We start from the raw sequence: 20,804 nt of genomic DNA on the forward strand, positions 1-20,804 counted from the left end.
CATGGTGAGTACGTGGTAATTTACTGGCTCTGTTGTTTATTTGCTTCGAAAGACAAAAACAAAAACGTCCATCGATGGGTAGGCGAAGTTTTGTCGAATGTTTCAGTCAGTTTATATCTTATAAGTATCGGACATAAGTGAACTGTCGCTATTCGCATAATAGGCCCACGTAGGTAGGAAATTCCATATGACATGGGACTGTCATGCGAATAGCTTTTTCTCCAACAAGGTTCCACAGCAAAAAAAATATAATAGGTATCTATCAGCTTGATTCATGTTGATGTATCAAATCATTGCCAACATTTCAAAGCGGCAAAATTACTGGCATTAGCCGTCAATTTCTTGCGAATAAAAGCTCATACATACATGCAATGTAACGACACCATCAGGTTCAGTGTTCGGAAACACAAAAAAACTCAAATCTCATGCATGAGTTTATGCGCCTATGAGTTTTGCCTTGCAAAATTCAACGTCGCAAAAATCACCGATGAGTTTTCAGGTTCAAAAATTCATTGCTTTATATTTTGACGTTATTCATTGTTATTACTATTGTTTGTGCATCAGGGGTTGGAAAACTAACACAACATGCATAGGCATGATATTAATTGACGTTTGAGTGGTTTTCTATGAGTTTAAAGCTGTAATGATTTTTCGGCGTTGTGAGTATGAGTGCGTGAATATGCATTAGAATTTCAGGCGTTAATTTGGCAAGATTGCATAAAGCAGATACAATATTATACTCAACCAAATATTCGCCTTAATCATATGTGTTAAACTTCATAGATTGTTGCAATCGACGTTTACAATTAAGATGTATGAATCTTCACACATAGGAAAGTTCAGTTCAATTCCATATTGGTTCTATGTGGTATCATTATAGATTCTATATGCTGTTGTAATTGTAATTGTAATTGTTCTAGGCTGTGCCAACCGCTAAGTTGGCTTATCTAGGGTCGGGTCTAACCCCCTAGTCTATACACCTACTATCCTTCCCGTTGCACTCGTCAGCTCATGCGATACTCTAGACACACATGGGTGATCGTATCCGGGTCCTTCCCTGCGTAGGCTCGTGTCCGTCCAGGTTCTGGTACATTAACTTATCTCTATGCATGGTAATTATACTTTACAACTCACCTTTTGATAAAAATGTCAATAATGCTGAAACTATATTAACGTTAGTGATCAATATTAGATGTGTGCTGCGATGGAGTAGTAATTGAAGGAAATGAGGTTCTACCACAAACGAAGTGACAGACGACTAACTGGCGAAGAAATCCATTTAAATAATGTGGTTCACTGTAATAGAATTTTCTTGGAAGCTTGTGCCATCATCCACCAGATGGGTTAGTTTTTTTGTTTTGATTTGAACAAAGTTGATTTTGTGTACAATGATTCTTTGACAGTGTGCAAAGAGTGCGTATCATTTTGTCATTTTTTTATGGATTTCAGTTTTGAGTAGAGTGAAAGAGATAGAACCAAAACATTCTAGTACATTTGGTGCAAATGCTAGTTCAATCTAGTAGAAGTGTTGCCATGTGGTACAATCCAGTAGTAGTGGTGTTGCCATGTGGTACACTGAAAAATTGCAATAGCAGGTTAGTCACCAAAGTTTTCGAGCCGCTCCGTCTGTCACTTCGTTTGTGGTTCTACTGTGGATTGAAGGTAATTCTAAAATAGATAAATCATGCAAGCACACACCTTTCACAATACTTATCCTACTTACTAGTTCCGTCCAGTATAAATTGGCTGTCTCTGACCAACGTGATCCTTTCTAGCTGCTTACTTTTTGTCTGATGCATGTCTTATTTAATTCTTCTTTTCTTGTTCACGCTTTCTCGCTATGTTTCCTCCTATTGAACATCTGGCCGTGTTCCCATTTGTTCTCCGGCAGGTAATATTGGTACATGAGAGGAAGAAAAGAAATAGAACAAGTTAAGTGTGAGCCGCATGCGTTGGTTAGTCGTTTGGGTCATGGTGTTGTGTTCCCTATTTTCTTTGCCTCTATTTCGCTCTCACTTTTCCCCTTCCCCCAAACTATTATGGGTGAAAAAGAGAACCCATATTTGGTAAGCTCTCGCGAGCGCAATTCACAAGATATTAATAACAAACTAATCTAGAACTGGGCTCAAACATATCACATTTTCTAAAACTGATCATGATTAATATAATTTGAATAATGAGAATTGTATGAAGAAAAGACGATCCCAAAAGAAAGTTCTCTTGCAATAAAACTATTACTCTGTGCTAATCTGAGTTTCAAAATGGGAATACAATACCCGATCTCAACAAACTGTACCGAAAATTATAGATTCTATATGCTGTTGAACTAAAATGAATTAGATGTAACTTACGTATCCGAGTGTTTATTACAATAGAATTAAATCTATGAGACACATGATGGTCATATTCTTTTGTTAATTACGTTATATAAGGAAATACTATGTTAAATTAATATTTTTGAGTTCCAAGTGGTAAGTATTTTACTATTTAAAGATGAATTGCAGGTACACATTTTCTTTTTTTCTCTTCAATAAAGCAAGAATTATCCTTCTTAGTTCACGGCGAATGAGAACGACTCAAATTTGAGTTTAGTTCACTCATAATCGCCAAAAGTGCAGGAACTCAGCGATGAGTAAAATTTGTCTCATGGTTTCCTGTGGAAAACCTAAAAAATCTGCCGGAAAATGTGGAAATTGACGAAAATTTTATTCAGTCTTAGAGTAGTACCAATAGACTGAGTGAATCCAATCTTTACTTTTCTCAAATTCGGGAATTTTTCCTTGGAAAATCCTGGGAAAACATGAGGCAAATTAACTCATCGCTGAGTTCCTGCACTTTTGGCGATTATGAGTGAACTAAACTCAAATTTGAGTCGATCTCATTCGCCGTGAATTCATATTTGATGATGTCGATGACTATCTTGCTGGAGCGATTCAAACTCGCACTGAACATCCTGCACTAAAGAGCCTAAATTTATAAAGAGGCGACATGTCAAAATTGAAACAATCGATTTTCTGTCAAAGAAAAAGTCATTCCAATCGAACAGAAGACCTGTCAAACGGATAAGATGTCGTCTCTTTATAAATGCAGGCTCTTTAATCCTGCACCATATCCCTAATGCCTTGTTCAGACTGGAGAGTTACCTCTATGGTTATAACATGTTATAACGGTTGTCAAATAATTGCAACACAGAGACCACCATCAAGATAGCGCTATAACATGTTATAACTCTTTAGTCTGAACGTACTATAACCAACCGGTGGAAACTTACGATTTTAAATTGGCTCACTACTTGACTAGCCTATTGGTCCCAAGCAGACGATTAACGTAGCCCATTCTAGTCGAAATTATAGTGCTACACAATGTTTGTTTTGATTCGCTATGAAAGTTTGACAGATAAAATGAGGGGTTCGTGGATTTTCCTATGTTTCGAGGGGTGCATCGATTAGCTTGGGACCGAAGAGAGTACCAGTGCTGAGCCAAAAAGTTGAGCACGTTTCATCGGGACCTTTTGGTCTTAGAGTTAGCTCTATGCTATAACTAGTAGCAACAATCAATTCGAAACTAACGATTTGAAATTGGCTCACTACTTGACTAGTCTATTGGTCCCAAGCAAATCGAATAAAGTACCCCATTGTAGTCGAAATTCTAGTACTACGCAATGTTTGTTTTGATTCGCTATGAAAGGTTGACAGATAAAATGAGGGGTTATTAGTTTTTCTTATGTTGCGAGGGGTGAATCGATTAGCTTGGGACCGAAGAGAGTACTAGAGCTGAGCCTATTATAGGCTAGTCAAGTAGTGAGCCAATTTAAAATCGTTAATTTCGTATTAATTGTTGTTATAACAACCATAGAGGTAATAGTACCAACAATCAATACGAAACTAACGATTTTAAATTGGCTCACCACTTTAGTAGCCTATTGGTCCCAAGCAAACGATTAACGTACCCTATTCTAGTTGAAATTCTATTACTACACTATGTTTGTTTTGATTCGCTATGAAAGTTTGACAGATAACATCAGGGGTGTGTGGATTCATGCAGAACATGCAGGGGTGAGTGAAATAGCTTGGGACTGTTTGGGACCGTTGTTCTGGTACTGAGTGAGCCAAAAATAATAATGATTTTCCTTTTTTTTACCTCTATGGTTTAACTCTAAGACCACTGGGTCCCGAAGAAAATCATTATTATTTTTGGCTCACTCAGTACCAGAACAACGGTCCCAAGCAGTCCCAAGCTATTTCACTCACCCCTGCATGTTCTGCATGAATCCACACACCCCTGATGTTATCTGTCAAACTTTCATAGCGAATCAAAACAAACATAGTGTAGTAATAGAATTTCAACTAGAATAGGGTACGTTAATCGTTTGCTTGGGACCAATAGGCTACTAAAGTGGTGAGCCAATTTAAAATCGTTAGTTTCGTATTGATTGTTGTTATAACTCTGTAGTCTGAACTAGAAATACTAAGAGGGAGAGATAGGTGGAGAAAGCAAAATACAATTCGGCAGCAGGGATTTGTACCTAAATCTAGGGGCAGATCACTTGTGGTGCATTTATTATAACAAAAAATAAATAAATGCATTTTGACCAGACAAAAAAAAATGCATTTTCTCAGTGCATTTTTGTAGCGTGATGCTCTAAGTGACAGTTCCTACCAAAACATGTTGTTTTTCACATCGGTTCGCTCAAATTCACACTCCTGACTCGAGATTTTTTTTTCCTGAAGCTCCTCGACCAAGAATGCGGAAAAATCCGTCAAAATTCCCTGTAGTCGATGGGAGCATCGGACGCAATAAACTCTGATGAAACCTCCATTGGCAGCACCGAAAATCTCCATCGAACTCTATCCGACGTGAACATTTGAATCTTCCCGGAACATCCGTAACATACTAAATATCCACCGAAATCATGCTATGGTATTCTCTCCGCCGTGTGTCAAAATCGAAAACCTCCTCCGAAATCGTGCTAAGCCCGCTTCACCGAGAACGCGAGAAAACCCCGTCAAAATTCCGTTGAAGCTTCGTTGGCAGCATAGCAAATCTCCACCAGAATCTTGTGGAAGCTCCTTCACCGAAAACACGAGGAAATGATTTAGAAATTCTGGAACATCCGTTGTTAGCACCGACAATATCCACCGAAATCGTACTTCTCGACCGTGCACACCAGAAAACTGCATCGAAACTACCTGGAACCTTCGCTGACAAAATCAGAAACCTCCACCGAAATCGTGCAGATCCTACTCCGCTGAGAAAATTATTTGGAATCTCCACTGGAAGCATCAGAAATCGCCACCGAAACCGTGTGGAACCTCGTCCGCCATGAACGCAAGAAAATGCCATCGAAATTTTGTATTTCGCATTTTTTTTAATTGGTCATACCTTATGTAATTGGGTTCTTTAAGGGTATTGAAGTAAATGCATATTCGTAATCTGCATTAAAAATGGAACCCAAACCCAAAATTTCATCAATTTTTGTAGACTGGAACTATTTTAAATAAGTACAATTACATTTGCAAAAATCACCTTATTAGCGCCCCTCGGTGTCACTTTGTATGGGAGCGAGCTGTCAGTTTGTCAGTTTAGTGTCAAACAGTGAAGTCATTATTTTGCTATAAATCTTGATTTAAAAATCGAGATGAAAGTGTGTGGGTTCGAAAAAAATATCGCTGTGCTCGGAAAACGAAGCTCATTCAGAATATATATAAAAACCGATATATTTTTCAAAATTAAAGAACCCAATTGTAATTGTTATTTATTTAGTCAAACGTAATTCGTAAATTACGTAGTTTAGTCAAACGACGAACAAGAAAAACTTTCCTAGAATCTGCGTTTGCAGCATCTAGAACCGTCTCCAAAAGAATTCATACAGAACCTCCTCCACCGAGAACGAGAGAAAATCTCGTTGTCAGCATCCAAACTCTTCACTGGCCGAATCTCCTCCGACGATAATGCGTGGAATCACCGTCGAACTCCCTGAGAACCTCCGTTGTCAGCGCAGCATATAAATTCTCTAGTCCACCGAAATCGTGCGGATAGACGATTTTTCTTTTCATGTTTTGTTTGTATACCTACCTTGCTTTGTTTTGACGTTCACATCCCACTGAATGGTTGATGTAAACGATGGAAATTAAATGCATTTTATAAAAAAATAAATAAATACATCGTCAATAAGCATTTTAAAAGTGAGATTTGAACTGCTAACGGAAATTTTCTCCGCAGGAAAAGTCAATCAACGTCTATTGAATACCCTTAAAGAACCCAATTAAATTTATTTTTTCTTCGATGATTAAGTTTTTAAACTTTGTTTCGCAATTACTATAGAGTAAAGCATGAAATTTACAACCGGATAGAGGAAAAAACTCGATTTGTGTATTTTTGCGACCTACGTCCTTTTGAAAACTTATGCTTGAAGTGTATATGGGAAATTTATTATAGATGTTACCATTAAGAACAACAGTGATATCTGAAGGAAAATTAACGCTGAAACATGGTAACATGATTAATTGTTCACAGAGGACAGTGCAGTGCAAAACATGTCTGGCACCTTTATATATCAGGCATAACATTTGATAACGGCACAAAAGCATTTGTAAACAAACTTTCTAGGGCTCTTTACACGTGAACCAAAGTACGCCCACGCAAACCAATACCACTTGTCTTTTGGAAAGGTGATAGTTGCCCCGATCAGATGATGTTGCTGGTTTGCGTGGGCGTACTTTGGTTCGCGTGTAAAGGGCCTTAGAAAGTTTGTTTACAAATGCCTTTGTGCCGTTATCAAATGTTGTGTCTGATATGCATTTAGATTAATATTCGAAGAATACATGGCAAATTGAGAGATTGAGCACGTGAGAGAGAATTTTCTTTCTGAAATTTGTATTTTTTGGCTCTCTGGGAACTGGTATTTGAAGAAGAAAAATACTTGTTTTATTTAATTGCAGCTTGTTTAACAAAAATTCCCAGGAAACAAATGAACGACAAAGCCGACAAAGCCTATGAATTATTTCTTTAGGTTGTCGTCAGCTTCTTTTGTCCAGAATATGCATCAAAGGCGTATTATTTTCACTATTACCAATATCTATACAGGGATTTTTTTTATTTACTATCAGTGGGACAACACCATCAGCGTGAAAAATAGCCTTGACTAAATGGTGCATCTAAGCGTGTTTTGACCGCACTGCCATCTGTTATCAATTAACGGGACTAAGTGTAGACACTTAGTTTTTTCTACCGAGCTCGGCTGTGCAAATCTCGGCAAAAATAGGTTTCACTGAGATCTCAGCAAAAGTGACATTTGATAGCTGAGTCTCGGATAATGCTTAACTGAATCTCAGCAAACAAATGAAATGTTTGCTGAGATCTCTGTAAAACTTTTTTTGTCGAGATCTCGATTGAGATCTGTACAGGTCGGTAAAAAAAACTAAATGTATATGGGTAATTTATTATAGATGTTACCATTATGAACAGCAGTAACATCTGAAGGAAAATTAACGCTGAAACATGGTAACATGATTAATTGTTCACAGAGGACAATTTCTATATAGGGATTTTTTTATTTACTACCAATGGGACAGCGCCATCAGCGTGAAATTAGCCTTGACTAAATGGTTCATTGTTCACAAAAGCAATTGGGTTCTTTAATTTAAAAAAATATATATCCGGTTTTATATAACATCTGAAAGAGCTTCGTTTTCTGAGCACTCCGATATTTTTTTCGAACCCACACACTTTCATCTCGATTTTTAAATCAAGATTTAAAGCAAAATAATAACTTCACAGTTTGACACTAAACTGACAAACTGACAGCTCGCTGCCATACAAAGTGACACCAACAATCAATACGAAACTAACGATTTTAAATTGGCTCACCACTTTAGTAGCCTATTGGTCCCAAGCAAACGATTAACGTACCCTATTCTAGTTGAAATTCTATTACTACACTATGTTTGTTTTGATTCGCTATGAAAGTTTGACAGATAACATCAGGGGTGTGTGGATTCATGCAGAACATGCAGGGGTGAGTGAAATAGCTTGGGACTGCTTGGGACCGTTGTTCTGGTACTGAGTGAGCCAAAAATAATAATGATTTTCTTCGGGACCCAGTGGTCTTAGAGTTACCTCTATGGTGACACCAAGGGGCGCAAATAAGGTGATTTTTGCAAATGTAATCGTACTTATTTAAAATAGTTCCAGTGTACCAAAATTTATGAAATTTTGGGTTTGGGTTCCATTTTTAATGCAGATTACGAATATACATTTACCTCAATATCCTTAAAGAACCCAATTTCACCCTAAAAAAATGTGTTGGCATCGAAACGTTCCGATGCGTACCCCTCGAAGCCTCCACTGTAGATCAGCTGACAGCGCTGTCATTGTTGACAGTCACCGTCCAGTCCCCCGTTCGGGGACCGAGAGCTTGCCTGACAACCGTTTTCGGCTGTCGCTCGTGTTTTTACCTTCACGTCGCGAACTGTTGCGAAGTGTCCGTTCGGTCGGTTCGGGTTCGCCAATCAGTCGCAGTGTGTGGAGTGCGGGAAAAGGAACTGTGTGTGACTCGCTGCGCGTGCCAAACGCAACTCAAGAAAGAAAAGCAAACAAGAAGAAGAAATCCGTTTCTAGAAACGAATTTGAAGAAAATACACGGGAAAATAGGCAGGAGTGCTGTGAAGAAAAGGCAAAAAAAAAACTGGGGATTTTATTCGCGACTCTCTCTCCGTTTCGATTTTGTTGGTCATTTTCCTTCAGTTTTGCGCTAGTTTTAGTTTTCATCAATTCGGTGGAAAAATATCCTACATAGTTTCCCTGGTTGGGGTTAAATTTTCCTTCCTACCGTTCCGTGTTTTGAGTTAAGTTCTTCGGTTGGATCGGTTTTTAAGTAGAGTTAAGAGTTCCCGTTTCGCAACCGTGTGCACCATTTTCGGTGGCAAAAACAGTGGAAAAGTTGAGAAATTTGTGCAAAATGTGAGTATTATTCGCAAGATTTGTGAAGGAAAAAAAAAAATTGAAGCAAAGAAGTCGGTGTGTGTGAGTGTAGAAAAAGAAGAAAAAAACGAGTCCAAGGCTGGCCTCTCTGGAAGAGTGAGCGCAATGGTCGCGCGGTGCAGTGTGTGCGCCGGAGCGAGATGGCACCTTGGTTGAGTGAAGAACGACTGTCTTACTGCTCTCGGTGTGGAATTTCCCAACAATAATTTCGTGGCTTGCTCAAAGTGTTGTTTTGGAATTGAAAAAAAAAAAAGTTTCAATGTTTAGTTTTTCCTCCTGGCAATGGGTTACTATGACTGACGGAATGAAAATTCCAATGTTTGGCTGAAATTTAAAATATGTTTACATGGAAAATTTTTAATTTTTAGAAGTTTATTGGATAAAAAATGGTAACCATTGCCTGGGTGGTTCGAAAATGATTAGCTTTCCGCGGAAAAATATTGACAAATTACCGTTTTTCGCAGTACAAAAAGGAAGACTGGAATACGATTTTTCGTGATCGTGATGTGTGTGCGTGTGTGGCTTTTTGTCTGTGTTTGATCAATCGAATCAAGATAGGCAAGAGGTGAGACAAGTGAGTCCCAAAAAGGGGTTGAAGAAAAGTACAAGTTTTTCCCGAAATAAAAGTTGGAAAAGAGGATGTCACTACCCCACAAAGGAACAAAAAAAAAAGTCCAACAAATGGGAAGCAACATTTTGCCATACGGAACCACGATTGAGGAATGAAAAGTGCCAGCGTAGTAGGCCTTGAGAGCAACGTCTCCATTGGGTTTCTCTCGATGTTCCCATTTCGAGGGGCCTACTTTGATTGGTAACTGAATAGAGAGAAATCATACGGCACCAGTTGCTCATTCCGTTCCGTTTTAGAGGAATAGTAGTAGTCCATTCTATAACAAAAAAATAAGTCCAGATTTTCAAAACATGCCGGAACAGGGAACATTTTCCTCGTAGACAAAAGAGCTGCTAGATTGCAGGAAAAATCGAGCTTTTCCTTCCTCATCATCAGACACCATCACCATCTCACGGGTGAGCGCTTCTCACGCACACACACGGGCGGTGCACACCGTCGCCGTGTCTTCCTTCGATGACGGCGAAAAAATCGTATTATTGAAACCGAAAAAAAATCACCCAACCATTTTCGCACAGAGATGTAAAATAAAAATCGCGAGTGTGATCGAAAAGAAGATATTTTTTTTTCCATATATACAAATCGTGTCCGCGTGTGCGAGAGTGTTTGTGTATGATTATTGCCTATATAATATTTGCCTATTATTACCGTCAGCGCACCATTACCACCAGCACCACCACCACCACCAACGAGCGGAAAAGAGTAGTGTTGCACTCAGAGAGCAAAATATAAAAATATTTCATTGAATTTTTACGTGGCAAAAAAGGCGAAACACACCGACGACTGACCGTCGACGATAGATCGCAAACCAGTAGCAGAAGCAGCAGCAGCAGCAGTGCCATCTATCTGATTACCGTCGTCCGAAGACGTCCCAGTAGCCGTTGATTTGATAATTGACTTCTGCTCGAACCGATCGCAGCAAACAAAGGGAACAGAAATCACAACAAGAACAAATCCCTAAACCCCTAATCCAAGGAACCTGCTGCACGAGTGTCTAGGGTAGGGTAATACTTGTTGTTGTCACCCCACACGCAACAACTATAACAAAACGTCAGACGACGAAGGCACCTTTTTGCTGCTCATACCCCCCCTCATACGTTTCGTTCGTTCGCTCTGTGCTCCTCCTCCTCCTCTGCCTCCCAGTTGCTACTCAGTTCTATCAGCTCTCTCTCCTGCTGCTCTGACTGATTCGACGGCAGAGGCGGCGACGACCACGACGACGACGACGACGACGACTACGACGAGTGTGTGTTGTCTCTCTCAAGATGGCCGCCCTGTGCGCTGGGAGCTATGGATTGTCCCAGCAGCATCAGCCTCAGAATACCAACGACAACAAGGAACGGATCTTCGTCAAGCTGACCGACTCGGCCCTCCGGGCGATCGAGGAGTTCCAGCGAAATCAGGTGAGTGTGGGCTGTCTCTGCTTTTTAGGTGGGTGGGTGGGAATGGTTGTCATTTGGGGGGGAGGGGTGAGGGTTGGGGGGGGGGGGTTTCGGACCGGATGTAGATACTGTTGGTTGCTAATCGTATTGGGAGCGATGCCTATGAACCTTTTTCGAAGCAGATTGAGGGAGTTCATGTGGTTTGTTTGATCCAATTGATTGTCCCGATACGGGACTCTGCAAGGATGGGTAGTTAGGATACAATTTCATTGGATTTGGAGTTTTTTTTTCGAGTCTACCATATGTCATACAGGTACTTACAATCTCAAACAAGCCTGCTAATGATAAATAGGGTAGATGTACCAGTTATGGCTATACGTTCCTATTATGGTGTGTTCCAGTTATGGACTATGGGAATTCCATAGGACAGCATAGCCCTAACTGGCACATCTACCCTACGACTTATTTAATATTTCAAAGCCCAATATTAGTTGTATGTTAGCCTTGTATTGCAAAAAGGTTTATTAGCTTACTGGTTATATGCGATGCTCATTACGTACGATTTTCCATCGGAGGTATCTGGCCACGAAATAGCCTTGGGTTAGTAGGGAATGGAAGCATATGGAATAGAAATTATAGCGGGATTAAACACAAGTGTTTCATATGCAATATGGAGAGCCACCGGATTAATTGCTGTTCCTAGTGGAAAGTCCAGGATCAGTCAGAAAAGCAAATGCTATGGGTAAGGAAATAACCTTGTCAAGAAGAGAAATAAATTAGAACAGTAGTTCTCAAACTAATGTTGATTGTTTACCAATATTGAATACATGATATTAACGTTGAAAGCTACAAAAAGTACCTGGAATTCTCAGGCAATCTCATTATTACACCGGTAATTTAAAAAATTGCTTACTAAAGAAGAAAAGAATGCATTTTAAAATGCAATCATTTAATTTTCATCGTTATTTTCAATCACACATTGTACTTTCAGTGGCGTCGCTTAACCTCACTTTTTACCTGTACAATCACTTCGAAAACGTTATTTAGAGTCATATTTTTATTCAAATCAGCCTCAAAATGCGTAGGGTCTTCTAGTTTCACTAAATTGTATTGATTCAATGTAATCTATTTTTATTTGTTTACGTTTTGAGAGTTGTTGAACAGGTAGATGGAGGTTAGGTCGACACCACTGTGTACTTTATAGATCCAGAATCAATTAATCTTCAGTAAAAACTCATGCAATTTTATTATAATTTCTAAGGACCTCATTCCAAGGGAGTTCTGGGATTTTTTTTTGAAACACATCAAATGCAATGACGATGACAGGAGCACATACAGCGGTATAGGAAACAATAGCTGCAATTTCCAAACCTAACGACTAGATGCTTACGTCAGAGGACGACTTGAGTGTGAAACAATCGATAGAACTGTGTCCGCACATCGAAGGTACACGAGCTAATCGGCAATCATCTCTTTTGCTAGTGGTGGTTGGAGGAGATACCCCTCACCATCCCTCCCCAACGGGGGAGTTTGGTAAAAGAGATGATCAACCCGAGTCGTACCTTCCTCAAAATTGACCTTTGCTCGCTTTCTACTCTCTATGTACAGTTTTCACACTGCCGTACTCTAACGGAACTATCGACTCTATAATTTCATCTCCTCATCTATCGTATTAAATGACCACTTTAAGTCTGATATTTACCGTTGAGCATCTCAAACTATATAGAATTTCAAGATAACCCTGCATTGAATTCAAAATCAATTTTTATGAAAACTCATAGGAATTTCTGAGGAGCATGACTCCTATGAATTTCAGAGAAAATTCCAAGGGTATTCTGAGGATAATCTCGTTAAATTTGTGGGAGAAAACGAATCCGTAGCCATAAGTCCTTGGAGAATACTTACAAGACCAACAATGGAAATTGCCTTAACTCCATTTTGTAAACAAACCTTGCAAGGCCATTTTCTCGCGAACCGAAACCTTCATTCGCAAACCTAAACCACAATTGGGTAGAGGAGAATTTCCCCTTCCTGTTCATTATGTTGGTTTGCCTTTGCGGACTTCGGTTCGCGAGAAAATGGCCTTACAAGGTTTGTTTACAAAATGGAGTTAAGGCCATTTCAATTGTTGGTCTTGACTTAAGGGGTGATGCTAAAAGGAGGATTCCAATTAACTCTGCGAATAACTCCAGGACATCTTCAAAGGGATTCGAAATAGAATTTCAGGAAAGTTTGCCAAACAAATTATGAAGAGAAATGCAAATGAGAACTTAGGAGACCTTCAATGTGAATAGAATTCCAAGGGAAGGAGTGAGATTCGAAAGGAAATCTGAAATTAATTCAATGAAAATTATGAGAATTTATCCAAAGGGAGAAGAGAAGAGAAGTATTCTAAATATATTCTGTTGATATTTTTTAGAGAATTATTCAGAGAAGCATTCCTAGTTAATTTCTAGAGTAATTCCATGAGAGTTTGCTGAGGAAAACTGCAAGTGAATTTCAATGAGATATCTCGTTGAATACTGAGGTCTCCAGAATTACTTGAATGTTTTCAAAATTGTTTGAAGCTAATGAAACTGCCTTTAAGTTCTTTTGTAGTTTGAGGAACTGGCCTGATAGTTCTTCTCATCAAATTTTTACTTTTTCGGACTTCCTAAACTTTCCTAAATTTTTTTAAAGTTTTAACAATTCGCTGAAGTTCTCGAAACTTCTTTAAAATGTATGTAATTCAGTGGCGTCGCGTCCACATGTGCAACCTGTGCACGACACAGGTGTAAACAATTTAAAAAATGCGTTTAAATTTTTATAGATTTTATGGACACATTATAGCTGTACTTCTTGACTCCAAACCACAAGCGACCATGAGTACACTATTTTATCGGGTGGTTCAATTAAATATCTTCGACCTTGGTTTGCTTCAAAAAGGGTTAAATTCAGTTGGGATGGTCTGCCCATGTCGAAATCACTACCATGACAAAACTCGTTAAATAGTGCACCTAAAAGTGAGCTCTTTTGGGTGGCGGGTAGCAAGTTTGTGAATGGTCAAAAACCTGATGTAAGCCAAGCAGACCTTCTATCACCTCTTGAAACATACCACAAATTTTCCACAATACATGGCGTTTTGCACCACTGGTTGTAATTGAAGCTTTCAGCAGTCACGCGTCAAACGGGAGCAACACGGAAACAGCAGTCTGGTACGCTTTGGACGTTATCATACTTGCAGACCGGTTTGAATGTGTGAGTTTAAATTAGAAGAACATTTGTTATGTATGGGTGCCCAAAGTGTGCATTTCTCGCTGTGCACTTGGATATCTGATTGCAGACAAAGAGAGTAATGGAGAAAGAGAGCGCAAAAGCCCGCTCTCACTCTCGTGTCAGTTGTGAATCTCTCAATTACCGATAGTGCGCCTGTCAAAACTTGTGAACTTCCCCTGGTTCATTCTGATAGTGTTATTCTGATGAATAAAGAGTTGATTAATTCAAGTTCGCTACCCAGGGAACTATGAATTTTCTCTAGATATTGACATTGTTTTGTATAAAAAAAAATTTCGGAAGTGTTTGACTGATATATTTTATTACACTTCAGTCGAAAGAGTTAGCCTTTTGATTAAAACGAGAATTCAAGCTGAACATTGCATTAGGTCCTAAATAACATTGACAGATTCTCTCCGTCAACTTTCTCTTTGTATCTCCACGGCCATGTAAATGCATTCCCAAGTATTTTCAGCACGCAGATCGATAAAAAAAAGTTTTTGTCTAGCATCTAAAACGACAAACACAACAAGAAATGGTTATGTGCTCAAGTTACTAACGAAATAGAAAGTCGACGAAGAGAATCGATCAATATTACTTAGAACTTAATGCAATGTTCAGCTGGAATTAGTTAAGTTTTGCAAATCCTCCTACTTCGGCTAACGTGAAAAGGGCCATACAAGTTTTGTTTATACAAGATATAGGTTCTTCAAATGTTACGTTAGGTAGTGATTAATATAGTGATGGAGAATATGTCCCTCGAATTCATGGAGCATTGAAAAATAAAACAAAAACTAACATGTGGTTGTAAACTATAACGAACAAAGCTTGGTGCACAGGTAAACAAATGAGGCACGCGACGCCTCTGATGTAATTCCTATAATGCTAACGGAACTGCTCCGAGATTCTCTTTCTTTCCTGAAGTTATCGAAATTTCAATAAAATTTTGGCAGTCCCCATGAAGCTTGTTGTACTGCCCTGAATTTAATTGAACTGTCCTATAAATTATGTAAACTTTCTCAAAAAATGCATTTTTGAAGTTCTCGAAAAATCTGGGAACTTCCTGAAATTTCCTGCTAATTTTCTGAAGCTAATGGAACTGAAGTCCCCCTGAAATTCCTCCTTATTTTCGGAGCTTACTAAACTTCTTTGAAATGCTCCCGCATTTTGCTAATGTTCATGAAAGTTCCTGAAGCTCTCTGATCTTCTTTCAAGTTCCATAGACTTCAAGGAAGTTCTCGAAATGTTTCTGAACGTCTCTGCACTGCTGTGAAGTTTCCGAAGAATTTCCGGAAATTTCTGGAACTTCTTTAACCCTTTTTCTGGACCTAGCTAAGTTCATTACGAAAATCCTTCAAAACGGGTATAACATAAAATTCGAAATATATCTCAACTAAGAGGCAGGCCTATCAAGAAGACTTTAGCATGCAAAAAATTTCGGAGAAAAAATCGTTTTGATGAATAATTAAAATTGTAAACATTGAATGGGGTCATATTGACAAAGGGTTAAGCAGCCGCAATTTTCTTGGAATCAAAACGAATGGATACCAAAATTAATTAAGTGGAATTAAATGGAAGATAACCTTTTTTGCTGTTTTATTTAGCATTCCGCTAACAACCCAATTTCATTACTTCATCAAAACGAAGCAATTAATATAGTAGTTCTATGATTTTTACTAAAGTTATTAAGATTTTTCTGAAGTTTATGGAACTTTCTTAAAATTATCGACACTAATTCGTAGCTTCTTCAATAGTCAAGACTTTCCTGATGTTATTAAAACTGCCATTGAAGTTCTCTAGAATGCTCTGAATTTCTAAGTACCTGCAATTTTACTGAAATTAATAGAATTGCCTTGAAATTTGCTCAATTTTCCTTAAGTTTTATAAACTTTATACGCGCTCGTGGAACTTTGCCTTGAATCACTGATGTTCCCCAAACTTGTTTAATGTTCCGGCAAATTGTCTGATATATGTTCATAATTCCCTGACGATTTCCCTGAGTTTTCGGATCAATCAGAGCATTCTCGGTACATCCCATAATTCCACGGAACTTTTTGTAAGTCGCTGCAAATTTCCTTAAGTTAATGGGACTCTTCTGAAGTTATCTGATCGTTCTCGAAGTACTCGGATCTTCGCTGAATAAGTATCTAAAATATCTATATGTCTAGAAGATCTCTGGAAGTTTTTAAAGTTATCGGTACATGCTGAAAGTTTTTCTAATTTTTTGTTTTAATTAATGGAAATTTGTTTATGTTCTCTAATCAACTTAGCTAAATTTAAAAAATATATATATATATATAAATATAATTTGTATTGCGTTCCAGAAATTGTCTCAGAGCTTTGCTGGTTCTCAAAACTTCTTTAAGGTTTATGAAATTTCCTTGAAATTATTTGAACTGTCCTTGGATTCTCTGATCTGTCTTGATGTTCTCGGAGCTTCCCTGAAGCTCTCAATTCTATTGAAGATCTCGGTTCTTCTGCTCTGAAATAAATGAAATTCTCGTAAACACCTTTAAATTTCCCTAAAATTCTCTGGACTTCTGTGAAGTTTTCATAAATTCGCTGAAGGTCTCTGTACTTTCCTGAAATTCTCGGAACATCTTACGGGTTCTCAATTTTTGTTTCAGCACATCATGGAACTATCCTGAATTTTTCTAAACTCACGTTTATAGCTCATTAAACTGCTTTACATGTCTGCACTAAAGTCACGGAAACTGCCCTTAAAATCTCTGAAATTCCCCAAAAATCCCTAGATCTAGCTTTTGTAAGGTAGGGGAAATGACTCTAATGTTGGCCTATAGATCTAATATTGGGCCCATCGCTAAAAATCTGCTATTTATCAATTTTATCTAGATGAACGCGTAATTAGGACGGTACTAATGGTTTATTTTTGGTCGCTATTGAAAATTTAGTTGATTGCTGTATGGGCCCAAATAAAGGGCATTTAGGCCGACATTACATCCATTTCCCCTATTTTAATAATTCCCTGACGTTTCTAAAGTTTTCCGATCAATTATAGCATTCTCGGAATATTCCATAGTTTCACGGAACTGCAGCTAATGGGAATTTTTGCGAAGTTATCTGATCGTCCTCGTAGTACTCCGATCTTCGCTGAATTTCATGAAACTATATAAAACCATCCTAATTTCTTAAACATTCTCTGAAACTTTTTGAAGATAACGATGCTTGCTAAAAGTTCTCGAATTTCTTTTTAATTAGTGGAACTTCGTTGATGTTCTCTAATCCACTTAGCTTAACTTTCTCATTTTTTTTAAAGTCCTTTAAATACCCCTCAAAATACTCCCACATTTTCCGGATGTTGATATAATTTTCGTCAGAAATTGCCTGAGTTTCTCGAAACTAAGGTTTCTGCAAATTCATAAGATCTGCATAAGATTTAGACCAATTTGGCTTTTTAAAAGCAGATCTCAAAACGTTTTTTTTTTATCCATTAAGCATTTGTGAGGCCTTTTACACGATTGAAGGCTTTTTTGTTTGGTTTTATGGTCATTCTGGTGTTGAAAGTTGGACTCCAGTCGGGTTGTTTACAACTTTATGAGGTGGTTTTCTAATTAGTTTTGATACTACATTATCGTTTTGATACTACTCATGTGTTTAGATAACACTGTCAGTCAGAGAATTCCATCTATGATAAAGCTAAACTTACTTATTCGGTCAGTGTTTTCAGATCATTTTCGCATAATTAAGGCCGTTTTAGAATTGATATGTTGAGCTTTCTTGGCGTTTTAGGTCGTTAAAATGCCATTCTGTATCTGAGTTTCAGGCAACCATGCAGATAGATGGCTGTTTTTGGCGTTTCAATGTCATTTTGGAATTGCACATCGTTTTCTTAGAAAAAGAAAGTATAACGTTTGCTATCTCTCTTTACTCTTCACCGATGGCAGACACGAAAATACGCTACCAGCAGTGACGGTAGTTTCGGGTCGCGGTCGGAAAAGCAGAAATCTTGCAAATCAAACTCACCAAAGTTTGGTTAGAATTGCTGGTGAGTTTTGTTAGCTTGTAGTATCATCCGCAGTTGCTTGCTTGTTGATTTTTGTCCACGAAATACAAGCGTGATCTTGGGCATTGGTGAGATTTGAAGTTCTGATGTTTACCCAACACTGTTAGGCATTTTTCCTCTATGCTCATGATTACTTGCAATTTAGAAAAAAAAAATCGTGGATTTCTAGCTCTACTTTCAAGAATTAACCATTTTCCCGATGATTCCGGATATCCAGAGGACCGTTTTCTGGGCACCTGTTAGCACAATGGACATGGTTGTGGCATATTTCTTCTATGCTCATGATTGTATGTAATTTAGAAAAAAAATCGTGAATCTCCAGGCCTACTTTCAGAGATTGACCATTTCCCCGGTGATACTGGATACTGGATTTCTGCAAATTTCTTGAAATTATTAGAACTGCCTTTTGATCCTCTGGTTTGTGTTGATGTTCTCGAAACTTCCCTGTAGCTCTCAATTCTATTAAAGATGTTGGTTCTTCTGCTTCGAAATAAATGGACTTCTGTGATGTTCCGGGCATATTTTTGAAGTTTTCATAAGATCGCTGAAGGTCTCTGCACTTCCCTAAAATTATCGGAACATCTTACGAGTTCTCGATTTTTGTTTCAGCACATCATGGAACTATCCTGAATTTGTATAAACTCAGGCCTAAAGATTTTTAAACTGCTTTAAACTTCCCTTAAATTCTCTGAAATTCCCCAAGGATCTCTAGATCTAGCTTTTCTGAGGTACTTGGAACTTCTTAAAAGTTTCCACAATTTTCCTTAAGTTCTCTGCATTTCTGAAGTTTTCTTGACACACCGGTGAAGTTCTTTGATGCTCTAGGAACTTCTTAAAAGTTCCTGTAGTTTTTCGGAAGCTAGAACCGCTCTTCTTCAGGATCTTAAAACTATCAAAAAGTTTCCCATGTTTTTAAGGATGTTGGAAAGCAACCGTTTCGTGATGAGTGTGTGAGTGATAACCACGTTTTGCGTCCATTGCTGCAATGGAAGCGCTCTGCCCTCCCGTTGGCGATACTGCCATACAATGAAACCACTGGAAGCGGTTCCCGTTGTGATGGATGAGGTTTATTGGATAGCGGAAGATTAAGTGTTTACTGAGTGGTACCTTTTGACTATAGTTTTACGATGTTTGGTTTAGTGAACAAGAATCCTCGGCTCTGTAAAGTTAATTCAATTGAGCCTTATTAAATTAATTAATAAACAAACAAAAAATAATTTGTGTTCTCACAGTTTGTATGTGAAGTTTCACTGAAATTCTCAGCATTTCCTCTCATGCCTTAGAACTTCTGCAAAGTTCCTACCATTGTGGTGAAGTTAATAGGGCTGGAGATCTTTCATAAAGTGAATTACAAACTCGGGATATTTTATTGCATATCGCATATTAGCTTATTGCATATCGCATATAAGGTTATAACTTAGTGTTCTAGATGCACTTCCACAGTTATTAATTGAGAGCCTTCGATGCCTGTACCATTTTTGCATTGGTATAATTGTGTGGCAAGTCCAATCATACTTCTATGCCCAGGGAAGTCGAGAAATTTTCCAACCCGAAAAATTCCTAGACCGGACCGGGAATCGAACCCAGCCACCTCCAGCATGGTCTTGCTTTGTAGCTGCGCATGTACCGGCTGAGCTAAGGGAGCCCCCTTAATTATGGCACTTTGAAAATTTTCCATATCATTTCTATGGAATACGAAACTTCAAGACATTGAGTATTTTGAGATCGTAGATTTACTAAAATTACGAAAGTGCTAAACTTCAACATTTCATGGATTTGATTGTAAAGGTGTTTGTTTATCATGTCTTAAATACGTATGCGTTTATTGCTGTTGTTGTTGTTTTACCAAAAAAAAAACATATTTTTAACGCATTTAAAAAATATAATAACATTCTTATTATAAACTTGGAAATCATCCGTTGAAGTTCTGAAAAACCTGCAAAACTCATTCTGATCAGCATTGAAATAAATTCACATCCTGAAAATAATAGCTACTGATTTCAAGCAAAAGTGACTTTAGAGAAATTGCAGACAAAATAGCCACCAAAAATTGAGTTTTTAAATCGACCTTCTCCGAATTGTATGAAATTTTGGCGTAATTGTTTGTTATGGGCAATAATTGAAATTTTTGCAAAAAAATTGGTTAATTTTGGATCTCCAAAAGTTTTAAAAATGAAGTCCTTGAAATTTTTCAAAAAATTGTAGCGCGAAAATGGTATTTCTGATCTAAATGACGTATGAGGACGAAGTTTTAGATAAAAATAATGTCTTTCTGGGGAAAATAATGAAAGAAATAGATAGGGGAAATGGCTCTAACGTTGGCCTATGGATCTAAGATTGGGCCCATCGCTAAAAAATCTGCTACTTATCAATTTTATCTAGATGAACGCGCGTCATTGGGACGGTACTAATGGATATATTTTGTTTGCTATTGGAAATTTAGCCGATTGCTAAATTTATGCATGGGCTCAAATTAGGGGCATTTAGGCCGACATTACATCCATTTCCCCCGCATCTACCGAGTGAATGTCTCTGA

The 20,804-nt window shown here is 38.1% G+C and overlaps 1 protein-coding gene across 4 annotated transcripts in view; it reads left to right on the forward strand.

The window, feature by feature from the left end:
* The first annotated feature begins 8,511 nt into the window (after positions 1-8,511).
* The window catches only part of Su(Tpl) (Suppressor of Triplolethal), a 295,468-nt gene continuing 283,175 nt past the window's right edge, over positions 8,512-20,804 (forward strand). For 3 of the 4 annotated variants that reach the window (XM_065234037.1, XM_065234039.1, XM_065234040.1), the window contains exons 1-2: positions 8,512-8,961; positions 10,265-11,013. In XM_065234037.1, coding sequence (XP_065090109.1) covers positions 10,876-11,013 — 138 coding nt within the window. In that variant the 5' untranslated portion in view covers positions 8,512-8,961; positions 10,265-10,875. Of the gene's footprint in view, positions 8,962-10,128; positions 11,014-20,804 lie in introns of all 4 variants that reach the window. The other variant, XM_065234038.1, reaches the window with a different exon arrangement.

The sequence above is a fragment of the Ochlerotatus camptorhynchus genome, unplaced genomic scaffold (assembly GCF_037179485.1).
Source record: "Ochlerotatus camptorhynchus isolate MF236.1 unplaced genomic scaffold, CSIRO-AGI_Acam_v1.1 ptg000428l, whole genome shotgun sequence".
NCBI classification, from domain to species: domain Eukaryota; kingdom Metazoa; phylum Arthropoda; class Insecta; order Diptera; family Culicidae; genus Ochlerotatus; species Ochlerotatus camptorhynchus.